The sequence below is a fragment of the Polyodon spathula genome, chromosome 25 (assembly GCF_017654505.1).
Source record: "Polyodon spathula isolate WHYD16114869_AA chromosome 25, ASM1765450v1, whole genome shotgun sequence".
Taxonomy (NCBI): Eukaryota; Metazoa; Chordata; class Actinopteri; order Acipenseriformes; family Polyodontidae; genus Polyodon; species Polyodon spathula.
Window position 1 is genome coordinate 1,247,759 of NC_054558.1, and position 22,810 is coordinate 1,270,568.

Here is a 22,810-nt window from a genome sequence, read left to right on the forward strand (position 1 = left end):
TTAGCTTGCTTCGATTAACGCGTTATCGATGGCGTGTTCAAGCTGTCACAATTAACACGGCTGCACAGGCGATCGCTTAATTGCATTTACTTTCTAATACACTAATCCCCGAAAACGTTTTTTTTTTTTTTTCCTCTCACAATAATTGGTCCAGCAAAAAAAGTAAAACCAAGACACAATAAACCAAAGAAACAATCCTGCAGATGTGTGTATTTACCGAGTGATTTGACCAGGCAGTGCCACGCAGGAGTTTCATTGCACAAGAAATAACACTAGGCATGGCTGTCATACAGGGCTCTGTCTGGCTTGCAATCCATTAAGACAGTGCTGCTTCTTTGTGGGGTTAATGCTGTTGTAATGTGATCCCTGTAGCAGACAGCATCACGCTATAACAGGAGTTATAAATACACCTTGAAGTGCCCTGAGCCAGTCTGCTGACAGCCCGGTGACAATCAAGAAGTGCCAGGTCTGGTACCCCAGAACAGTGTATCAACCAAAGATGCCCCACGCAATCATTTCACTATGTTAAAAAAAAACAAAACCCTGATTTGCTCTTGGTACTGATTTTTGTAATAAGTGAGTCCAGACTAACACATTTTGTATGGAAGTCAATGTAAAGGGGTCTGTAGGTATGTTGATTCAGGGGTCAGGGTGCTGCATGTTGCTGTGGTGGTTGATTCAGGGGTCAGGGTGCTGTGTGTTGCTGTGGTTGATTCAGGGGTCAGGGTGCTGTGTGTTGCTGTGGTTGTTGATTCAGGGGTCAGGGTGCTGTGTGTTGCTGTGGTGGTTGATTCAGGGGTCAGGGTGCTGTGTGTTGCTGTGGTTGATTCAGGGGTCAGGGTGCTGTGTGTTGCTGTGGTTGGATTCAGGGGTCAGGGTGCTGTGTGTTGCTGTGGTTGTTGATTCAGGGGTCAGGGTGCTGTGTGTTGCTGTGGTTGTTGATTCAGGGGTCAGGGTGCTGTGTGTTGCTGTGGTTGTTGATTCAGGGGTCAGGGTGCTGTGTGTTGCTGTGGTTGATTCAGGGGTCAGGGTGCTGTGTGTTGCTGTGGTTGATTCAGGGGTCAGGGTGCTGTGTGTTGCTGTGGTTTTTGATTCAGGGCTCAGGGTGCTGTGTGTTGCTGTGGTTGATTCAGGAGTCAGGGTGGCTTGTATTCATTTGAAACGAATTTGAAAAAGAGCACAGTAGGGCTCAGGGTTGGGTGCTGCGTGTTGCTGTGGTTGGTTCATTTTAGGTCTGCAGTTTACAAACTTGAGATGGGGTCTGTGAGTGTGTGTCTGTGAGTCTGTATGTGCCTGTGTGTGTGCCTGTGTGTTGCTGTGGTTGTTCTGTCAGGTGCTGTGTGTTGCTGTGGTTGTTGATTCAGTGGTCAGGGTGCTGTGTGTTGCTGTGGTTGATTCAGGGGTCAGGGTGCTGTGTGTTGCTGTGTGTGTGTGTGTGTGTGTGTTGATTGTGTGGCTTGTGTTCATTGTGTGTTAGGTCTGCAGTTACAAACTTGCTTCTGTAAACAAACTTTTTCTCAAGTCATTCAAACTCCAGTCAAATGTGACCGTACCCCAGACTGACACTGACATACACGGAACAACAAACACGGACACTCTGACATACACAGACAGACCACACACCGGACACTCAGACACTCAGACATATTGTATGTGTGTGTGTGTGTGCCTGTGAGTCTGTGTGTGTGTGTGTGTGTGTGTGTGGTGTGTGTGTGTGTGTGTTCAGACTGTGTTTGTTTGTCTATCTCACAGGGTTGAATCCTAGAATAGTTTCCCTCTTCCTGTTCACCTTACCCCTGCTGCTCTCACTCCCTGGTCTCTGTGACCTGGCAGGTTTGCGAAAGCTTTCCAGTGTGATACAAACATCACAGGTCCGGACTCCCCACCTGGATCGCTGCTCCACACTATCTGCTGTGGAGGAGTGGGGGTGAATGAGTGTACATACTGTGCAGACGACACAAAAGTAGGAGGAGTGGCAAACACTGTTGCAGCAGCAAAGGTCATTCAAAATGATCTAGACAAGATTCAGAACTGGGCAGACACATGGCAAATGACATTTAATAGAGAAAAGTGTAAGGTACTGCACGCAGGAAATAAAAATGTACATTATAAATATCATATGGGAGATATTGAAATTGGAGAAGGAATCTATGAAAAAGACCTAGGAGTTTTTGTTGACTCAGAAATGTCTTCATCTAGGCAATGTGGGGAAGCTATAAAAAAGGCTAACAAGATACTCGGATACATTGTGAAAAGTGTTGAATTTAAATCAAGGGAAGTAATGTTAAAACTGTACAATGCACTTGTAAGACCTCATCTTGAATATTGTGTGCAGTTCTGGTCACCTCGCTATAAAAAAGATATTGCTGCTCTAGAAAGAGTGCAAAGAAGAGCGACCAGAATTATTCCGGGCTTAAAAGGCATGTCGTATGCAGACAGGCTAAAAGAATTGAATCTGTTCAGTCTTGAACAAAGAAGACTACGTGGCGACCTAATTCAAGCATTCAAATTCTCAATAATACGCCGATAATGACGAGCTTCACTCAAACAGTGATCTCGCATGTGACAGTCAGGCTGACAGGCTTTAATGTCACTTTACAGGTCACCTGGGTGGTGTGTAGAATGTATTTAGCGAATTGAAGAAATGCACTGAAAGTGAAAAGCCCTTACATCCCATGTTCCTGCTCTCTCATCTTTCTCAGTCCCTTCCCCATTCCGTGGCCTGTGTTTCAGCTCCATTTACATCCTGCACAGCAGTTTTCTTATCTGTTAATCAATGTAGAGGCACAGCCCTGTCCTCAGCTTGCGTCTGAAATCGTCTGAATGATTCCTTCTCTGAAGCACTTGAAAGGATCGCCTGCCTGCGAGTCCCTTTTTGAACAGCCCCCCCACACTGTCCATTTCCAAGGGTTTGTATTCTTGTCATTGCGGGAGCACTGGACTGGACAGCAGAAGGAGCAGAAAGCTGCCATAGCATTGTCACTGCCTCCTGCTTCGACAAATAGCTAAAATGCTTGCTCTCATTCTGTTTTTTTAAGGTGCTTTATAAACGGTTCTTTTTTGGCTCACCTAGTTAAGCACGACAGCCTGGACAGCAGTCATGCAAACTTGTAAAGAAGCCATGCCAAGCTGTCAACCTTGACTGAGGGACCGTCTGTTCGCTGTATCGCCTTCACACTCCCGCGGGGCTAGGTTTGGGCTCACATCGCACTACAGTGATCCCTGCTGGTCAGAAGGAGACTGGCTAGTCTGGCCCTCACTTAGGGTAAGAATAGGATGGGTTAAGAGCAGGAACAGAGGTTGGCTCTTTAGGGCTTTTCAAATTGGGTTAAAAAACAGGGGTGCAATGATTGAGGTCTCAGCTCTTGTAGAAGATACTCAAACTCACCCAGTGTCAGAGTTTCTAGAATTATTTCCAGATAACTCTGCAGGTTTTCTGTGTGGTATAACAGATCCACCTTTAGGCACACTCGGTACCTTACTGAGACTGCAGAATGCACGACGCTGTGCTGCTGCAGCGGAATTGCTGTCACATTGTGAAGTGTTTTCCTTTCACATTGCTCCTGGGCGAACGCTAGCTGCAGCGACTGGGTATGCTGGAGCAAGCTGGCCTCCTCAAAGATTTCATTACAGGAACGTTCCTTCTTATATTACCAGCTGTAGACTGTGTACTGCAACTGATCTCCAGCTTCCCATAATTGAACTTTACTGTGTTCCGACCGCTAGCTTCCTTACTAAAGACCTCGCTGCATAGACAAGCCCTCGTTCTTCAACTCTATGTAAATAATGTTAATAGCTTCCCATTTAAACGTTATCCAGTTTCAAATGGTGTCCCTGGATTGCATCCACCACCTCTGGTCAGCTTCATCAAATAAAAAGGAGTCGTGTTTCACTATCGACAGCCCTGAGAAAGTGTGTTTCTCTTCTGTAGAAAATGCTTACGGTGCACTGACATCCAAAGCATAATCAATCTGTCTGAATCCTTTGGCAGTAATGCAAACCCAAGAGGAGCCCGAGACAGGACTGCTGGCACACTCCCCAGGCCCAGGCAGCGAAGCCCCAGTCTTCATTTGATATTCGCATCATCTTCTGCAGGGATCCTTCTCTGCACACATCAAGCCTGGCTTTGGTTTTCTCCAGTCCTCCGAGGGTTTCTGTGGACAGGCGTTTGGAGTGACAGAGATAGAGCAGAAGATTGAAATGGTCTTGTGAACAATAGCTTTCTGATGCTGCGAATGTGTCCTTTCAGATACTGTCAGTTGTTTCCTGCATTGTTTCTGATTTCTACAGCATAGGGGTGGAACGTTGACCGGTCGCCACTTCATAACAAATATCAAAAGTGCTCTGTTTGACAATGTCTGGAGCTCTGTTTGTGAGCGTACTGTTTGCACTGTATTTAAAACTGCTTGGATAAATGTTCTGAAGTGTCATTGACATGTTAATGGATAGAAACCATCTGTAGGCATTAATGTGGCCCTTAACAAATTAGAATTGATCTAAACAGTGCTCTGTGAAATCAATAACAGAAGAGCACACAAGCAGCATCTCTACCGGTGTCTTTGAAAGCTTGTTTCTGTCTTTTACAGCAACTACAGTAACTAGTTAGGTCCTAATTTAACATTTCAGTGATGCTTCGATCTGCAGCTGCTTGGATCAGGTGATGGCACAGACCGCTGATCCACTGCAGGGTTACGGCTCTCAGTAAGATCCAGAGAGCGTCGTCCCTTATCAGGAGCGCTGTGCAGTGGCAGCTCCAAATCCCTTGCAGGTACCGTCAGTGCTTTGATCTGCTAACGGTCCCTGCTAATATAATGCTTTATCTTTAATAGATGTAAATTGAGCTTTTCTGTCTCCAAGCAACGTGTCGTGTGTGTGTGGATTTGTGAAACTCCCTGCCTGCTGATTTTAACCTCGGCTTGTGAAGTGGCCATTCAGCCTGGCTCCGGTTTCTTTCTTTCCTGCTGGAATAAGGGGCAGAGTGCCAGCTGGATCAATTGCTTCCGCGTGTTAAAAGCCCCCCAGCCCCCCCGCCCTACATTAGCCTGATCCGCAGACAGGGATACAGTGTTGACTCCCAGCCACCTGCTTAAGAATTATTTTACATGGCAAGTTCCTAGTACAGATCATTAAGAAAGACGCACTGCCCTGTCGCTTTGCCATGAGTTAGAGATGCAAACTACACAAACTGTGTGATGTGACAAGAGCAAAAGGGAAAGGCAACTGGGTCTGTGAATATATGACGGATCTGAAACTTCACAGCTTGAACTGCTTTGCAGTGGCTGTCTGGTTGTGTTTTTGTTGTTTTCTTTTTTAATTTCCAGGCTGCATTGATGTGTGCATGCTCAGGGGAGGCCTGTTTTGTTTTTATGATTCTTCTGTTTTCATGCAAAGTGTGTGTTTTTTTTGTACTGCCTTGGTTCCAGGGACCCTTCCTTTAGTGTGGCTCCCTCTGTAAGCAGATACAGCATGGCGCGCCGTCCTCAAGCGGCTGACTCTCTGGTGCTGTGATTCGCGTTGACAAGCTTCGCGCTCCTCATTCCTGTGCCTGGCCAGACTGGGATCGCGTTCTCTTTATAGCAGCGAGGGATCAACAAAGAGACGGCTGAGACACTCCCTACCCCCACCCCAGTGAAGGAATTCAATGAGTAATTAGCCCTGTGATGAGATGCGATGTGACTTTGTGCTGAAGCGCAGAGCCTGGCTGCAGCTGCTGATGTCGCTGAGCTCAGATTTGCTGTGATGATGTCATCATGGCGTTTGCATATTGAACTGGACTATTGCATCATTGCACTTAAACAAGCAACAACCTTATGGCTCTAATAGATCTCAACAGCTGATAATGTTTTGTAAAGAGATCTAGGTTTTAGCAAACATTTGAAAAGCTGATAGCTGGTTTCTACGCTAGATTAAAGAAATCTATAGCCCTGCTTTTCAGTGATAAATAGCACCAAGGTAACTGATCTAGTTGATCTGTAGATACAGGCAGATTGCGTCCACTGCTTGGTTCTGAACTGCGTAGACAGTGTGAAGCTAAAGGGTTAAAATACCTTGTTATGAAAGAGAGCTTGTTGACATCTTAGAAACGCTTTTGACAAAACAGATAGGACTGCAGAACGACAACAACCATGTGCCTGTCATTTAGTCTTTAAAATAGACCCAGATCTGAGCTGCACCAAGTGGTTACCATGGCACCGGCTTGCGGAATCCTGAAACAGAGGGCTCTCATTGGAATTGGTTTGCTTGTGGAATCATGAAGCGGAGGGCTCTCAGTGGAATTGGTTTGCTTGTGGAATCATGAAGCGGAGGGCTCTCAGTGGAATTGGTTTGCTTGTGGAATCATGAAGCGGAGGGCTCTCAGTGGAATTGGTTTGCTTGTGGAATCATGAAGCGGAGGGCTCTCAGTGGAATTGGTTTGCTTGTGGAATCATGAAGCGGAGGGCTCTCAGTGGAATTGGTTTGCTTGTGGAATCATGAAGCGGAGGGCTCTCAGTGGAATTGGTTTGCTTGTGGAATCATGAAGCGGAGGGCTCTCAGTGGAATTGGTTTGCTTGTGGAATCATGAAGCGGAGGGCTCTCAGTGGAATTGGTTTGCTTGTGGAATCATGAAGCGGAGGGCTCTCAGTGGAATTGGTTTGCTTGTGGAATCATGAAGCGGAGGGCTCTCAGTGGAATTGGTTTGCTTGTGGAATCATGAAGCGGAGGGCTCTCAGTGGAATTGGTTTGCTTGTGGAATCATGAAGCGGAGGGCTCTCAGTGGAATTGGTTTGCTTGTGGAATCATGAAGCGGAGGGCTCTCAGTGGAATTGGTTTGCTTGTGGAATCATGAAGCGGAGGGCTCTCAGTGGAATTGGTTTGCTTGTGGAATCATGAAGCGGAGGGCTCTCAGTGGAATTGGTTTGCTTGTGGAATCATGAAGCGGAGGGCTCTCAGTGGAATTGGTTTGCTTGTGGAATCATGAAGCGGAGGGCTCTCAGTGGAATTGGTTTGCTTGTGGAATCATGAAGCGGAGGGCTCTCAGTGGAATTGGTTTGCTTGTGGAATCATGAAGCGGAGGGCTCTCAGTGGAATTGGTTTGCCAGTGGCAGCTAGAGGTTCTGGTTGTCAGAGATTGTATAGAATAGATAAAAACACACCCCAGTTCTGGGATTCAAATACTGGAACAGTATACTGCAGTGCTCCATGGACCTACTCATTGAGAACACCATTGGACATCTCTGACTGTGGGACGAGTCTAAAATACTGTCATCCACCAATCCGGAAGCAGACAAAAACCGCAGTTAAAATATACGACCAAACCCGTTCTGCTTGCAGAATCAACGCCAGCCTTATTATCTCCACATGTTACAATGGAGATCTAATCATATCACTGATATTCTATACGCAATATCACTTGAGGGCCACTCCATTTCACTAACAGCAGTTTGCCATAGTAAAAGCATAGCAAAGTGAGGGCTCACAGTGGATTGGTGGCGCTTGTGAGAATCATAAAGCACAGGGATGCCTGGCTCAGGTGAGCATGGTAAAGCACAGTGGATGTCTGGCGCAGGTGAGAATGGTAAAGCACAGTGGATGCCTGGCACAGGTGAGCATGGTAAAGCACAGTGGATGCCTGGCGCAGGTGAGCATGGTAAAGCACAGTGGATGCCTGGCGCAGGTGAGCATGGTAAAGCACAGTGGATGCCTGGCGCAGGTGAGCATGGTAAAGCACAGAGGATGCCTGGCGCAGGTGAGCATGGTAAAGCACAGTGGATGCCTGGCGCAGGTGAGCATGGTAAAGCACAGTGGATGCCTGGCGCAGGTGAGCATGGTAAAGCACAGTGGATGCCTGGCGCAGGTGAGCATGGTAAAGCACAGTGGATGTCTGGCGCAGGTGAGCATGGTAAAGCACAGTGGATGCCTGGCGCAGGTGAGCATGGTAAAGCACAGTGGATGCCTGGCGCAGGTGAGCATGGTAAAGCACAGAGGATGTCTGGCGCAGGTGAGCATGGTAAAGCACAGTGGATGCCTGGCGCAGGTGAGCATGGTAAAGCACAGAGGATGTCTGGCGCAGGTGAGCATGGTAAAGCACAGTGGATGCCTGGCGCAGGTGAGCATGGTAAAGCACAGAGGATGCCTGGCGCAGGTGAGCATGGTAAAGCACAGAGGATGCCTGGCGCAGGTGAGCATGGTAAAGCACAGTGGATGCCTGGCGCAGGTGAGCATGGTAAAGCACAGTGGATGCCTGGCGCAGGTGAGCATGGTAAAGCACAGAGGATGCCTGGCGCAGGTGAGCATGGTAAAGCACAGAGGATGCCTGGCGCAGGTGAGCATGGTAAAGCACAGAGGATGCCTGGCGCAGGTGAGCATGGTAAAGCACAGAGGATGCCTGGCGCAGGTGAGCATGGTAAAGCACAGTGGATGCCTGGCGCAGGTGAGCATGGTAAAGCACAGTGGATGCCTGGCGCAGGTGAGCATGGTAAAGCACAGTGGATGCCTGGCGCAGGTGAGCATGGTAAAGCACAGTGGATGCCTGGCGCAGGTGAGCATGGTAAAGCACAGTGGATGCCTGGCGCAGGTGAGCATGGTAAAGCACAGTGGATGCCTGGCGCAGGTGAGCATGGTAAAGCACAGAGGATGCCTGGCGCAGGTGAGCATGGTAAAGCACAGAGGATGCCTGGCGCAGGTGAGCATGGTAAAGCACAGTGGATGCCTGGCGCAGGTGAGCATGGTAAAGCACAGTGGATGCCTGGCGCAGGTGAGCATGGTAAAGCACAGTGGATGCCTGGCGCAGGTGAGCATGGTAAAGCACAGAGGATGCCTGGCGCAGGTGAGCATGGTAAAGCACAGTGGATGCCTGGCGCAGGTGAGCATGGTAAAGCACAGTGGATGCCTGGCGCAGGTGAGCATGGTAAAGCACAGAGGATGCCTGGCGCAGGTGAGCATGGTAAAGCACAGTGGATGCCTGGCGCAGGTGAGCATGGTAAAGCACAGTGGATGCCTGGCGCAGGTGAGCATGGTAAAGCACAGTGGATGCCTGGCGCAGGTGAGCATGGTAAAGCACAGTGGATGCCTGGCGCAGGTGAGCATGGTAAAGCACAGTGGATGCCTGGCGCAGGTGAGCATGGTAAAGCACAGTGGATGCCTGGCGCAGGTGAGCATGGTAAAGCACAGTGGATGTCTGGCACAGGTGAGCATGGTAAAGCTCAGAGAAGTGTGGGAAGGACACATTCTTTGCACACCAACAAGCTGGTAAAGCGCCGAGCTTCAGAACAAACAGATGAGAGGAATCGGATGTTTCTTGAGCCCAGTCTGCTGCTGCAGCACATCCCAGCCGTCGCCATGGGAACAGCATTCGCAAGCTGGCAGCGTGCCAGCAGCAGCGGAGGAAAATCAGTTTATAGCCTTGTCTTAACTTGCAATCGGCAACAAGGGACTGCGGTGGACATTACTGGGGTCTGTGAAAGAATTCAGAGGCACAGAACCTGAGCCAGCTTTCTGTCTGTGAAACAGCATCGTCAATACAGACAGCCACTGCAGCCATAACTAATGCACAGCATGACTGCAAAACGGTCTAATTGTTCTAGAGAGGCTCTATGGTAGAGTGTACAGATCAGCCTCACAATATTGCATGTGTTTAATCACAGCTAACGCCACAGCCTGTCATTTAGAGCCCCCCACTCTTTGCACACGGTTAGCCTCTTGTTCTCAATCATGCAGAAGGAGCTGATTAAGGGAACTGTGCAGATCTGGGGACTGTCAAGGGGGGAGGTTGTAAAGGGCTCTGCAATCTAATGGAACGCTCGCTCAGTTAATATTGCAAGTAAGGGCTGCAGGTTGAAGATTATGCATTAGCATTTCACTATGGGAGGCCTGGAGCTTCCAAAGCAGCTGGTAAGGAGTCTGGATTTTTAGTATTGTTATTATTATTATTATTAATACATTTAGTGTGGCCAATTGTGAAAGAGCAGAAAATTCTGACAGGTTCAGAAAGCAGTGTCCTGTTTCCCCCGGGACAGCAGCAGTGCAGCGCAGTCTCCAGTGAGAGAGCTGCCTCTTCTTCTTCTCCCCATGCCTTATGTTTATAGTCTCATGACAAGAGCAGAGCTCACCCATCAAGGCTGGATATGGATAGCGGGCGCCTGCGGGCACCGGCAGGTCTAGCTGCACACACGCACACGCACTCCATACACACACGCACACACACACGCACGCACGCAGGCTGTCCTGTCCTGTTGCTTTTTAATTTCCCAGAAGCTTGTAGATGCTTAGCTCATAGGCGTGTTTACAGTATTGTTTTCCAGTAGCTCAGCTCAGCTGACACCCTGCATTACTCTCTGACCTGCGCAGTAAAGGAATGGCGTTGCTTCAAATATCCACTCTGAATCTCAGCCCCTGGCATGCTCGGGGGGGGGGGGGGGGGGGGGGGACACTATGTGCTTGTCCATGACCTGGTTCTGTGCAGTGTGTTGGTAAAGGCTGCCCAGCTTTATCTCCTATATAGAATATGTAGCTTCCTGTTTTCGATTCATGTTGTCTACTTTGTATAATTGCCAGGGAAGTGTTTCTTGAGCAGCCTGTGACGGTGTGTCTCCTCTGGGCAGTGTGTGGGATTCTGGAAATCAGTGAACCCAACCTCGGAATATGGAGCATGTCAGATGTCTTGTTGAAGAACTATGAAGAGAACGTGCAAGCCAATAGAATAAGCATTCTCGGCTTTATCTGCAAAGTAATATTCTTTAGAGGCAGAGCAAGCATGTCTATATTTACATGGGCAGCCAGCGAGACAGGACTGTGGTGTGTCTGTCAATACCAGGGCCCCACAGTGCAGGACCATTGTACCATTGAGGCAGAGCTGAACTGTCATCAAAGACTCGGGCAGCTGCTGGCGCTGCCTCTTCTGTACTGTGTATTGCAGAAAGCTGTTGTACTGCATGAGATTATCATAATACCACAATGTCAGTACATTATTAATGCATTCAAAAACTAAAGGCCATCGTTTGTCAGAACTCACAAAAATAGGAAAATGCAGACAAGAACATAGCAAGTATTCCAGGGTTAGGATGTGTGGGGGACCTGTTTTACTGACAACACACTTCCCCCAGTGGCACAAGGAAACATTACATTGAGCCCATGTGGTATTTCTTTTTGATGTAGGCCCATTTCTTACATCCATGGCGTGTTGCAGGGGGACCGGTTAATGGTTACACTCTGGTGTACCAGCATGCTCTATTGAGGACAGAGGAGTGTTTTAAGCTTCTGAAAGATTCACCAGGCTGTGGTGAGTGCAAGAAAAGTGAAAGTGAGAAAGAAGCACCCAGGAGTCAAGATAAGTGAGATATTTCAGAGCCACACCTAGTCGCTCTTTAAAACCCTTTCAGCTCCTCTCATTCACGTGGCAGGCACACATGCCAACACCTGCAGCTAGGGAAGTGAGAGGATCTTTTCTGCCAAGTGATTCATCAGCACCTGTTTGCCCTCGAAATTTCCAGGAGCTAAATTGGATTTGAGCTGTTAAAAGGAGATTCAGCCGTGGAGACAGCGGAGGTGGATGTCTGTGTGTGTGTGTGTGAGTGCGTGCGTGACAGAAGATGAGATCACCGTTGGTGGAGTGCCACACAGAAGCTGGCAGGGCTGCTCAAGCCTTCACTGTGCTTTCTTACTCGACTCTCCAGAGCTGCAGTCCAGTGTAGGGCTACTGTCTTGGTGAAGGACTAACGCAGGATGACAGAAACGCTGATGTGATGCAAATGAATGACTAATAGACTGTGGGGGGGGGGGGGTCTTTACGTGAAGCGCTTCGTATTTACAGCTTGATTAATAATGCACTTGACTACAGCAACAACCCTTGCTCTTGTGGAAAGTTCTGATTTACAAACCCTCGGCTTCACATGGAAAAGATGTGTTTCAGTAAATGAGGAATGAGTTTCAGTGCAGCGCCGGGCTGTCTGTTAACCGGACCGCAGTCTCCTCTGCAGCTTTCTCTACCCGTCTGCCATGTTGCTGGAAGGCCGGGGTTGTTTGCTTCGTGGTTCTTGAAATCCTGTGACACCCAGGACAGCACCTGAAGCGTATCCCTTACACTGCAGAGGCTCCAGGGATTGCATAGTGTGTCTGAGATCAGCCGCGCGCCCTTTCCTCCGCCCCTCACACTGAGAGGAGTCAGTGCTATGCAGTGATGTCATACAGCAGCCTGGCTCAACACCAGGGAGCTTAAACCATGAAGCCTTACACTGTAAGAAACCATTCAATCCTCTCCTGGCCAATCAGATCTCTCTCTCTCTCTCTCTCTCTCTCTCTATATATATATATATATATATGCGTGTGTGTTTGTTGATCTGATTTGCCAACAGGGATCTGCTATATAGATTTCCAGGTGGAAATTCTTGTAGATTACAAAGTTAACTGTGTCAAAACCTCCATTGTAATTGACTGTCTACTGTGAACACAATAGTTTTTGAAGAGCTATAATATATTGTCGTGGTACAGACCTCTCTAAAAGGGTCTATGACAGCGAGACAACAAACTACATATATATTTTTTTTACAGGTATGGGTATGCGTTTACTTACATCACACATGTACACACAAGGGTTAAACGATAAAATAAAATCTTTTATTTCAGGACAGGTTTGGAGAAAAAGCTCTTCTTCAGCCGCGGGGAAGTAAAAGTAAAAGCAGAGCAGAAAAATGATTATTTTTTTTTAAATGTTTTAATCATTTAAACATTGTGTAGACAATTTTTTTGTTTGTTTTGTTTTGTTTAAACACTGCAGTTATCCCTCGTTTCAAACCTGTACTTTACTGTATATTCTGAACTGAATTACAGCCTTCTGCCACAAGGGGGACCCAATAGATTTAGTGGCGATAGTGCGCCTCTCTCAAAGAGATGCAGGATTCGCAGGCTGTCGCAGCTCAGCACTGACTCTAGTCTGCACAGAACTCACTCTTCTCACAGTTCACACAGTGTCTTCAGACAACCCTTTAAGTACACCCCCAGTAACTACACTGGGGTGGTTGGATGCTAGAGAGTTATAGAACTATTTTAATGTTTAAATGTGCACAAAGAAAACAAGCAAAACATGAGTACATTTTCATAGCTCTCAACATTAACTTTAAAACTCCTTACGATTACAGCAGATATGTTAGAGTTATATGCAACAAGCTAAACCAGCTGTCAAGCGCATGACTGATAGTGCTGTAGTATTAACAGTAGGGCTGTGCATTAGCCCTGTAAATGTTCCAATCCTGCAGTTTCGTATTCCGCTCCCTGTGTTCCTGAGCGAACACGGAGCCTCTTTGCAGCGTGGAGCGTGGTTTCAGGAGACTGGGTTTCAAGCCCCTGCATGGCACACCAGGCAGGGAGACTTGGGGTTTGGTACGGCAGAGTTCCCTCAAACCAGGTCTCCTGGAACCAGGTTTCAAGCTGCTGTTTAACACAGCATTGGAACAATTCAGAACACAGACCCTGGAGTAGACTCATCCTCACATCAGTCAGCATTTCTCAAAGCCTAAAAACAGAAACAAGAGACAGTTAGCAAGCACATCAGCAAGATCTGCTCTCTGTACAGTCAAATCATGAGCAAATCACTGAGCTGCCCCCTCACTCTCTAAGAGAAAGGGTGCTCCCTCCAGTCAAATCATGAGCAAATCACTGAGCTGCCCCCTCACTCTCTAAGAGAAAGGGTGCTCCCTCCAGTCAAATCATGAGCAAATCACTGAGCTGCCCCCTCACTCTCTAAGAGAAAGGGTGCTCCCTCCAGTCAAATCATGAGCAAATCACTGAGCTGCCCCCTCACTCTCTAAGAGAAAGGGTGCTCCCTCCAGTCAAATCATGAGCCTGGAGACTGAGCTGCCCCCTCACTCTCTAAGAGAAAGGGTGCTCCCTCCAGTCAAATCATGAGCAAATCACTGAGCTGCCCCCCCACTCTCTAAGAGAAAGGGTGCTCCCTCCAGTCAAATCATGAGCAAATCACTGAGCTGCCCCCCTCACTCTCTAAGAGAAAGGGTGCTCCCTCCAGTCAAATCATGAGCAAATCACTGAGCTGCCCCCTCACTCTCTAAGAGAAAGGGTGCTCCCTCCAGTCAAATCATGAGCAAATCACTGAGCTGCCCCCTCACTCTCTAAGAGAAAGGGTGCTCCCTCCAGTCAAATCATGAGCAAATCACTGAGCTGCCTCCCTCACTCTCTAAGAGAAAGGGTGCTCCCTCCAGTCAAATCATGAGCCTGGAGACTGAGCTGCCCCCTCACTCTCTAAGAGAAAGGGTGCTCCCTCCAGTCAAATCATGAGCAAATCACTGAGCTGCCCCCCTCACTCTCTAAGAGAAAGGGTGCTCCCTCCAGTCAAATCATGAGCAAATCACTGAGCTGCCCCCTCACTCTCTAAGAGAAAGGGTGCTCCCTCCAGTCAAATCATGAGCAAATCACTGAGCTGCCCCCTCACTCTCTAAGAGAAAGGGTGAGTCAAATCATGAGCTCACTGAGCTGCCCCCCCACTCTCTAAGAGAAAGGGTGCTCCCTCCAGTCAAATCATGAGCAAATCACTGAGCTGCCCCCTCACTCTCTAAGAGAAAGGGTGCTCCCTCCAGTCAAATCATGAGCAAATCTGGAGACTGAGCTGCCCCCTCACTCTCTAAGAGAAAGGGTGCTCCCTCCAGTCAAATCATGAGCAAATCACTGAGCTGCCCCCTCACTCTCTAAGAGAAAGGGTGCTCCCTCCAGTCCAGTCCAGTGATTGGCACTCACCCAGCTCATCCAGCCACCCTGCTTTTGAACCCAGCCCTTCAGATCTGTGTTCAGGAAGTGTGTCATCGCCTGGCGGAGAGACGGGGACAGCTCTGGACTCTTCTTATAAGCATATAAAGCCATCGCCGTGGCGACCTGCAGTGTGCTCATACTGTCCAGCTCCGAGGGTTTGCAAAGGCCATTCACTGTCTGTGAGAACACTGCTATTACCTGAGAGAAATGGAGAAATGCATTTGAAATACTGCAGCTCTGCAAGGCTGGAGACACCATCACTTTAGACAATCAACAGAGAAAGAGAGAGAGAGAGAGAGAGGTATATAATGAAGACAACTCAGAACTCTGCTTGTCTGGAGAATCCCAAGTGCTGGGTGTGACCAACCTTCCTCATTCCAGAACACGATCAAAGTGAAGACGATGTTGAAACAGCTTCGAAGAGATTCGAAGCTTTCCATTACCTGCTCTGGAGAAGCGCCCTTGGCTTTTTCCACTAGCACATCCACATGGCACTGAACGAACGACTTGTCAATCAAGTCACTCAGTTCTTCAATCTTCTCAGCAATCAGTGTGGCATCGAATGACTCGTCATCTACTGAAAACACAGACATTATGGGAGACGTGTGTATAGAGAACACGCATCCTGAAGGGAGCTTTAGGGACTGTTAGGGTCAGCTGGTTTCTAACCAAGTTAATCTGTGCTTTGTAGACACTGCATTTTTGCAGTTTTGGAGCCTTTACCTTGGTAAAAACTAAAGGCACACACAAGGAATAACTTATCTGAGTCTGAACAGGTCTGACATGAGCCGGGCTGCTGTACTGTGCTGTGCACGGGAGCCTTTGTGACATCCCTGTATGGTGGGCAGCGTTCCGTATATGCTCTACGGATTTGAAATCCAAGTGAAAATCAGTGGCAATGGGATTTGAATAGTTTTTATGTTTTTCATAATAGCAAAACAGTTTTAATGAAATTTGGATTAGTATCTTACCCTTTTTTTTAGTGGATTTTTTGTTGGGTCTGAAATCAGGACAGGACACAATCTTGCGTATCGGTGTGATGGCCCCTGCGAATACAACAGAGTGGGTGGGTTGGTTTTGAATCTAGTGTAGGTGGGTTAGTTTTGAATCTAGTCCACACACACTGGTCGTGCTCTCCGATAAAGATGAAGAGAGAGAAGGGATGCTCCTAATATCACTTGGGAATTCATTCCAGAGGGTAGGAATCAAACAGCTATACAACTCTGCTGCTGCAGAAGCATGGGGCATGGCTATCTGATCAAATGGGTTGCAAACATCAAGCAAAAAATAAATACATAAATACATAAATAAATAAATAAATAAATAAACAAATAAAATAAATAAATAAATAAATAAATAAATAAATAAATAATAATAATAATAATAATAATAATAATAATGGACAACACTGTAAAGACCAGCCTGGCATGCCTTACCATATTAATAAACATGGCAAACCAGGGCAATCTGAGATTAATGCACAGAAAAAGCAAGGGAAAAAATGCTATCCGGGCACAGTGCTATCCATTTTCTGCAATGTAAAAGGACTGCGGGTGGAGATGCTATCGTCCATTGGTAATGAAACCTTCACTGTGGCACTGAAACAGTTAATTGTTACTGCATGGTAACACAAACAGTGGATTGTGTACACAAAACTCCACCACAAAATCGAAGGTCATTTCAGAGCAGGCCTGCTGTTTCAGGGGTGTGTTTTCAAAGGCATCTTTTTTTTTCAGTTTGATTGTAAGCAGAGAATCTGGCGGCGCGGGGGTTAGCGCTGCTGCCTCCCAGCTCCGGGGTCCCGGGGTCCCGGGTTCGACTCCGGCCTCGGGGGTCTGTCTGCGTGGAATTTGCATGTTCTCCCCGTGTTCGCGTGGGTTTCCTCCCACAGTCCAGAGACATGCCAGATTGGCCTCCAGCAATCAATTGCCCTGCCTAATCACAGTATGCTACGCAGGTTTGGTGTTTAATATAACACATTCTTACCTAATTGCCGGTCGAAGAGCTCCTGCACCACTAAAGCCGTTTCCTCCTCCACGGTGTTTGTGCTGGCCATGTTTCTGTATTGAAAGATGAGAAGCCTCTCGTTTCGTTTCAGAGTGAAACTTCCTGGACCAGCCCTTCTCCGTGCTCTTCGTATCATACAGACGCACATGCAGTAAGGTCCTAGCGCTGGCTGCGCTCCAGAGAGCCTGTGTGGGACACGCTTCTGTGCGACACATAGATTGCTACTTGTGTTGCGCTTGACCGCGTTTTTTCTTTCATTTTCGGATTTGCTTGTGTTATTGTAACACTTATCGTTACAGTGTTTCTGTAACTAAGTAGTGAATCCATTGTTCATTTCCCAGGGAGAGACGCTCCGCAGTTCCTCGGTTATTTTTAAAAACATGTTGCCCACAGCAACGACACGGACAGCGCACTTTTAAGCAGCGTCTTGTCTGTTTAATGAAGCAGCTCTATTCCGGGAATCTCTCGGTCCCATTACTGCTGTTGTCCAGCAAAAATCAGCTCTTTAACAATCAATTTACCCCCTAGTCCAGTATATTCATGTTTACTTTATTAATTGAAATGTAATCTAAACAGTGCCTGACCAATTATTCTGCACTGTGCACGATAACTTAGTGTGAGTGTGCGGCACTAAAAACTGTCCCCCTTTTTAATTATTAGTTCCCCCTGCAAGTGAAAACGATGTTTGTTGCATTTTTTTATGTGACACGGTCCCCAGTCTGAATACAGCCAATGTAATCAATGTGTGTGTGTCTGAATCTCTTGGGAAAACAGCATTATTATGACAGGAAGAGGGCCAGAGTTGTGTAACCCTGTGCAAACTGAGCCCAGTCGATGGCGCTGTGATGCTTCGTGCTGAAGCCTCAGGAAAGTTTATAAACCTCTATAGTGTGTCTGTATATACGAGGCTCGGAGTGGAATCCAGAATACCAATAAGTATTGAAGTGCTTTGTATCATCTGGCCTAGCTCACAAAACATGTAAAAAACGAATTGCATTTTTTTCAGCGTGTCTTACACATTCACTAACACGCACATTTGAATGCATCTTTTTCAACAGTACTGGAATACAGCACGGGAGCTGTGTCGTGTAGGTTTCGTCACTCGTTTCTTTTTTAAATCCAGAGACTTCACGGGTGCTGTTTTCTCCGGTTGCCTGCGTTTCCTCTATAAATACAGCTATCAGTGTGAAGAAGCGCTTGCCAGAATGTGCTAATTGGGTTATTTCAGTCAGAGTTACTTGGCGGACTTTTGCTGTCGAGCTAAATTTAAGCTATGCTTGAAATAGCACAGGGGGAAAAACCACGACGTCGCGTCTGCTTATCTGTGCGTGTCGTGCAGCCAGTGCAATGCGAGGCCATCCCTCACCTGGCCGTCTTTTAAACAGCGTGGATATCGGGCCGCAGCTGGGCCACTTCTGAACGTGCCGGGCTGAGAACTTCACTCACTGTTACCGTGCGGGGTAGCGCTCCACCCCGCCTTCAGACACACACCGCACCGCTTCACCTGCTCCGAGTGACTGCTCGGATCTCGCTGCTAGCGTGTTTATTGCTGCACGGCCAGTGCCTGTGTCTGTATTGGGAAGTGTGGTGACATGCCCTGAATGATTTGGAACGGGACACCGCGGCTTCTGATTTTAAATAAACCTCTTCGCGCTTTAGCCATTACGAGCCCGCTTATTGGCAGGGCGGCTATGGTTGCCTGGCCATGGACCTCGTCGACACCTCTGTGAAAATCCGTCTGCAAAATGGGCTGCACTTCAACACCTGCATGTATCAGGTAAAGGACCAGTTCGACTCTGCGTTCTTGTATTAGGAAGACTTCCAGTGTGCGGTGGTAGGCTATATAGATCTGTATTGTTATTGCAAATTAAAACACGAACGTGATTTTGACGGCTCTGGGATTGTTGTCTGAAGGGGTGATTTGCAGCACGATAACCGAATAAAAAACACTTATTTTAAAAGATAATCTCTTTATTACCCGCAGTGAGTACCGCGGAGCAGGCAGGTGCGCGCATTAACACGCGATTCATGCATTAACAATGAAATATTTAGCGATTGTATTTCTTTATAATTACTTAATAAGCCAGGTTGTGCATAATCAATGAAGCCCAGTTTCACAGACCACTCATCTCGGTAGTTCACAGCTAGCAGATCAAAGCGCCTCGGTGCAATGCAATACCAGCTGCACAGGGGTGTGCGAGGTTGTGAATGCGGTGAGGCTAGTCAGTCTTCAAGGTGCACAGCCGCATGCGGGTTTATTGTTGATGAAACACTGAGGAAGTACGGTGTGTGTTCTAGCTGCTCGAACCCAATTCCGAGGCGGTAACAAAGAGCAAAGCCAGGCAGGTCTGTTTTCCAAGAAACAGAGAGCAGGGGAGCCTAAAGCAGTGATCCAGGGGTCATGTTTTTATAACCGAACGTAACTGTGGGGAAACACGCCGCTTTATAGCTGCGAAACTGTTTTTAAACCTGCACGGATAAAAGATGCTGCTATGAAACAGTGGTTGTAAGTAGGTTCGTGCGAAGCTGTCTGTGTATTTGTGCATTTGCATCGAGTCAGTGCCAGCGAGCAGGGATATCGCAAGGAATCGAAGCCTGCATCGCCTCCTTTGTATTTCGATTCTGTGACGCAGAATAAATTTGCAGAATAATTTGACTTGCACAAGAAGGCTGCTGCCTCGAGCCCAAAATATCATCTCTATTGGTTTTCTAGTAAAACGCTGTCTCTACAAAAATGTCATTTATACCCTCCCATTGCTGCAAGTAGCTGAAGCCCTTCTAAGAGCTGGTGAGCAGGTAGCGTGCTGCTGTAGCAGGATATGCGCTCCAGATCCATTGTGTTGCCATTGCTGTGATCTGGGATTTAGGGGAATAAACCAGTATTTGAATGATATTCCAGTTAGGTTTTTCCAAACTTCACCTGTAGCATTCTTTATAGAATTCAGAATCCTGTGTGCAAAATATGGTAACAATTTAGATGAAGTGTCTCTAATTACTGTGTATTTATGTACAACGCTATTATGCATAGTTACAATGTACTTAATGTGTAAGCTGTATTGCATGATACAGCCCTAGCCCTTTTCCATGGTCTCTCCTAATCCTCTGGGAACTGTCATATTGGATGAAGCAAGCTATTACCGGCTAATTGCAAGAGCCCTAAAATGTGTGCAGAGCTCCTATTCCTATAAATACTGGGTGGTCATGTGTGCTAATTTTAAACTGGGGCAGCTGCAGCGAGGAGGAAGATAAATAATTCCAGCTGCCTTCCCGACGCTGCGGTCTGGGCTCATCCGTTACCCCGCAGGGCTGCCCCAAACAGTGTGGTCTGTGCAAGAGGTGAAAAGGATTTCTGATTCCCAGCAGGGTGAAAACAGTCAAACTGCGGAGCACGCGTGGACCAATAAACCACTGCTCAATCTAATCAACTTTTGAGAAAAAAAAAAAACAACCTCATTTATAGCCCTGCAGAGAGGATCCTGCTTCTGAAAAGACTCCGCCTTCGCAGCGCAGCGTCTGGAACAGAGGTCCACCTGGGACACGATTAAGAGTCACTGTTCTGAACTCCAGAACCCCAAAATAATAAAAAAGCAGGTGATCTCCAAATCAATCTCTAAAAACAGTGCAATTTCAATATTAATCAAAAATATAAATAATTCAGAAAAAATAAAATAAAACTTGTAAGCTTGGGGTCTGGAGACGAGTGTAAAACAACCATAGATAATTAAACCCAAATATTAAACAGGGTTTTAAACATGTGGGCCGTTTTGCTGCTGTAACGTGTGTCTCTGAGTGCTGTGCTGAGCAGTCTCTGGGGTGCTGTTGAGACCCAATTAGAACATGTTTGCTGCTGAAGACAGTCAGGACGTGACAAACAGCAGGCAGATGAAACTAGCCCTGGGAAAGTTTAGAGGATCTGTTATTATTAGTAGTATTATTATCATTAGTATTATCCAAAGTGGGTTACAGGGACCAGGCAATGGACAGTGCATCAACAGCTGCTGCTGCAGAGTCACTTGCAGTAGGACCTCGGTCTTGCGTCTCGTGTTGTTAGCTGTCTTTTTGGACCTGCATGGTTTTACACCTTTTTGTTTTTCTTTTCTGTTGGAAATCAATCCAGCCCGGGTTCCGGTGCTGGCGTCTCAGCCCCCTGTGTCTCTCGCTCCTCTGCAGCGGACTCCCACACTCGCTCCTATAGAAGCCGGAGTGACGGCAGGGTAATGGTCTTCCACTTCGGATCCGGGATCCTGTGGTTTTGTCCTCACTGCTGCTGACTGTGCACTAGGTGGCACTGGAACGGTATAATATCCAGTCTGCTAATGTCTAGGGCAGGCAACTGGAACTCAAGAGCAACTCCTGAACAAAATTTCATAACACACTGAGAGGGGGCGGTGTGCCGTGTGTCAGGAGTGAGTGATCGTATGTGTAAACTGATGTAGCAGACATGACGAGACACGGCAAAGCTGAGGGTTTAGTGGATTATAAGAGGACCACAGTGCAGTGTCTTCACCAGCCAGGCTGTTGCAAGCCGTGCCAGTGGGAGCTGCACGGCTGTTTGTGAGGTGCTGGGCTCCACAGAGAGAGTGTGGGGGCAGGAAGCTGTTGCTTGCTGGATTATTGATTGCTCAGGGTAGCTGGCTCGGGGAGCGCTTTGAGCTGCCAAGCACACAGAAAGGGATCCTGGTCCTTTACGATGGGGGTGTGGGGGGCTACTTCAAAACCCACGAGAACATGGTTGCAGCATCATCTAATTCATTTCACTACAACAGGGAGCCAGCTTGAAAAAAAAACAACCATTTCTCCATTAGTTTTTTTTCTGTTAATTGTTTTGGTAGTGACAGAGCCGCTGAACCGCACAGAGCTTCCCTCTGAAAGGCTAAAGTGAGCAGCCCTGTTCATCGAGTCCAGGGCCCTGGGGTGCGCCAGTCTGTTCAGATATAGAACTGTTACGTTTTGCAGGAGCACAAGCCTACACGTTTAAAGCCCCAGGATAGCAAACCTCTTCCAGATGAATCGTGTGTGTGTGTGTGTGTGTGTGTGTGTGTGTGTGTGTGTGTGTGTGTGTGTGTGTGTGTGTATATATGTGTGTGTATATATATATATATGTATATAGTTCTTGTACTGTATGGCGCTCAGCATATTAATGACAGGCTTGTTGATTTTGTGAGATTAATGTGTGATGCTGTCCTCCATATACACATTACCAAGGGAATACTGCAGTGCAGAAAATGAGATAAATGTTCAGTTTATATTATCTACCTTGCTAGTATGTAATTATTATATACATTATCTTACCTGTTTAATATTATTTGTGTTCTGTATCATTGTCTATTGTTTGGCATTGCAATGCAAGTAGTTCATTGCAATTGCTTTATATTTATGTCTAGAGAACCCCAAGTGCCCCTCGTTCCCTTCAAATCACGAGACAATGTAACCTTTCAACTTTGTCACCTGCCATCTCTGTTTATGTAGAGTAGGCGGGGCTGGCAGAGTTGAAAGGTCCCATTGTCTCGTGATTTGAAGGGAGCGAGGGGCACTTGGGGTTCTCCAGACAGGCTCAGGTTTCGAGGCAGTGATAATGACTGTGGACCGCTGTGTCCCTGGATGCCAGCAGTGTAATGGGTGACTGCAGGCAGACTGCTCACTGCAGAATCCTTTGTGCTTCCAGGAGTTTGCAACCCTAACGAAGGAGCTGAACGGGTGCAGAGAACAGCTGCTGGAAAAAGAAGAGGAGATCTCTGAACTGAAAGCAGAGAGGAACAACACGAGAGTGAGTGATGCGGCAGTGTAACCCCTTTGTGATAGCTGGACTGTGCCAGCGCGCTCATTGTGACTCTGTGTGTGTGTCCGTCCTCCTGACAGCTGCTACTGGAGCACCTGGAGTGCCTCGTCTCGAGACACGAGCGCTCCCTGAGGATGACGGTGGTGAAGAGACAGGCCCAGCCTCCCTCTGGAGTCTCCAGCGAGGTGGAGGTCCTGAAAGCCTTGAAGTCCCTCTTCGAGCATCACAAAGCTCTGGACGAGAAGGTGAGAGATGTGGAGAATGAGGAGTCCTTTCACTGAAACAGGCCCG

At 47.4% G+C, this 22,810-nt stretch overlaps 2 protein-coding genes across 15 annotated transcripts in view; one reads left to right on the forward strand and one right to left on the reverse strand.

The window, feature by feature from the left end:
• Window positions 1-22,810, forward strand: part of LOC121299719 (liprin-alpha-2-like) — a 47,783-nt gene that overhangs the window by 1,600 nt on the left and 23,373 nt on the right. For 12 of the 13 annotated variants that reach the window (XM_041227680.1, XM_041227682.1, XM_041227668.1 and 9 more), the window contains exons 2-3: window positions 22,406-22,507; window positions 22,600-22,764. In XM_041227680.1, the coding sequence (XP_041083614.1) occupies window positions 22,406-22,507; window positions 22,600-22,764 (267 nt within the window). Of the gene's footprint in view, window positions 1-17,959; window positions 18,518-22,405; window positions 22,508-22,599; window positions 22,765-22,810 lie in introns of those variants that run through there. The other variant, XM_041227679.1, reaches the window with a different exon arrangement.
• LOC121299744 lies at window positions 12,570-17,321 on the reverse strand. 2 transcript variants are annotated; one of them, XM_041227743.1, is made up of 5 exons: window positions 16,720-17,321; window positions 15,705-15,779; window positions 15,177-15,310; window positions 14,722-14,931; window positions 12,570-13,486 (listed from the first exon to the last, which is right to left on the reverse strand). In XM_041227743.1, exons 1-5 carry the CDS (start codon window positions 16,886-16,888, stop codon window positions 13,466-13,468), a joined length of 609 nt encoding a protein of 202 aa, XP_041083677.1. In that variant the 5' UTR covers window positions 16,889-17,321; the 3' UTR covers window positions 12,570-13,465. The 2 variants fall into 2 exon arrangements, with proteins under 2 accessions (XP_041083677.1, XP_041083678.1); XM_041227744.1 differs by having other exon boundaries at window positions 15,177-15,307; window positions 16,720-17,318.

Coding starts and splice junctions, on each gene's coding strand:
- LOC121299744 (XM_041227743.1), bottom strand. CDS start 16,888: ATGTGCGTCTGTATGATACGAAGAGCACGGAGAAGGGCTGGTCCAGGA. Junction 15,780..16,719: donor GCTCTTCGACCGGCAATTAG/GTAAGAATGTGT, acceptor TTGTATTCGCAG/GGGCCATCACACCGATACGC. Junction 14,932..15,176: donor AGGGCGCTTCTCCAGAGCAG/GTAATGGAAAGC, acceptor CATTTCTCTCAG/GTAATAGCAGTGTTCTCACA.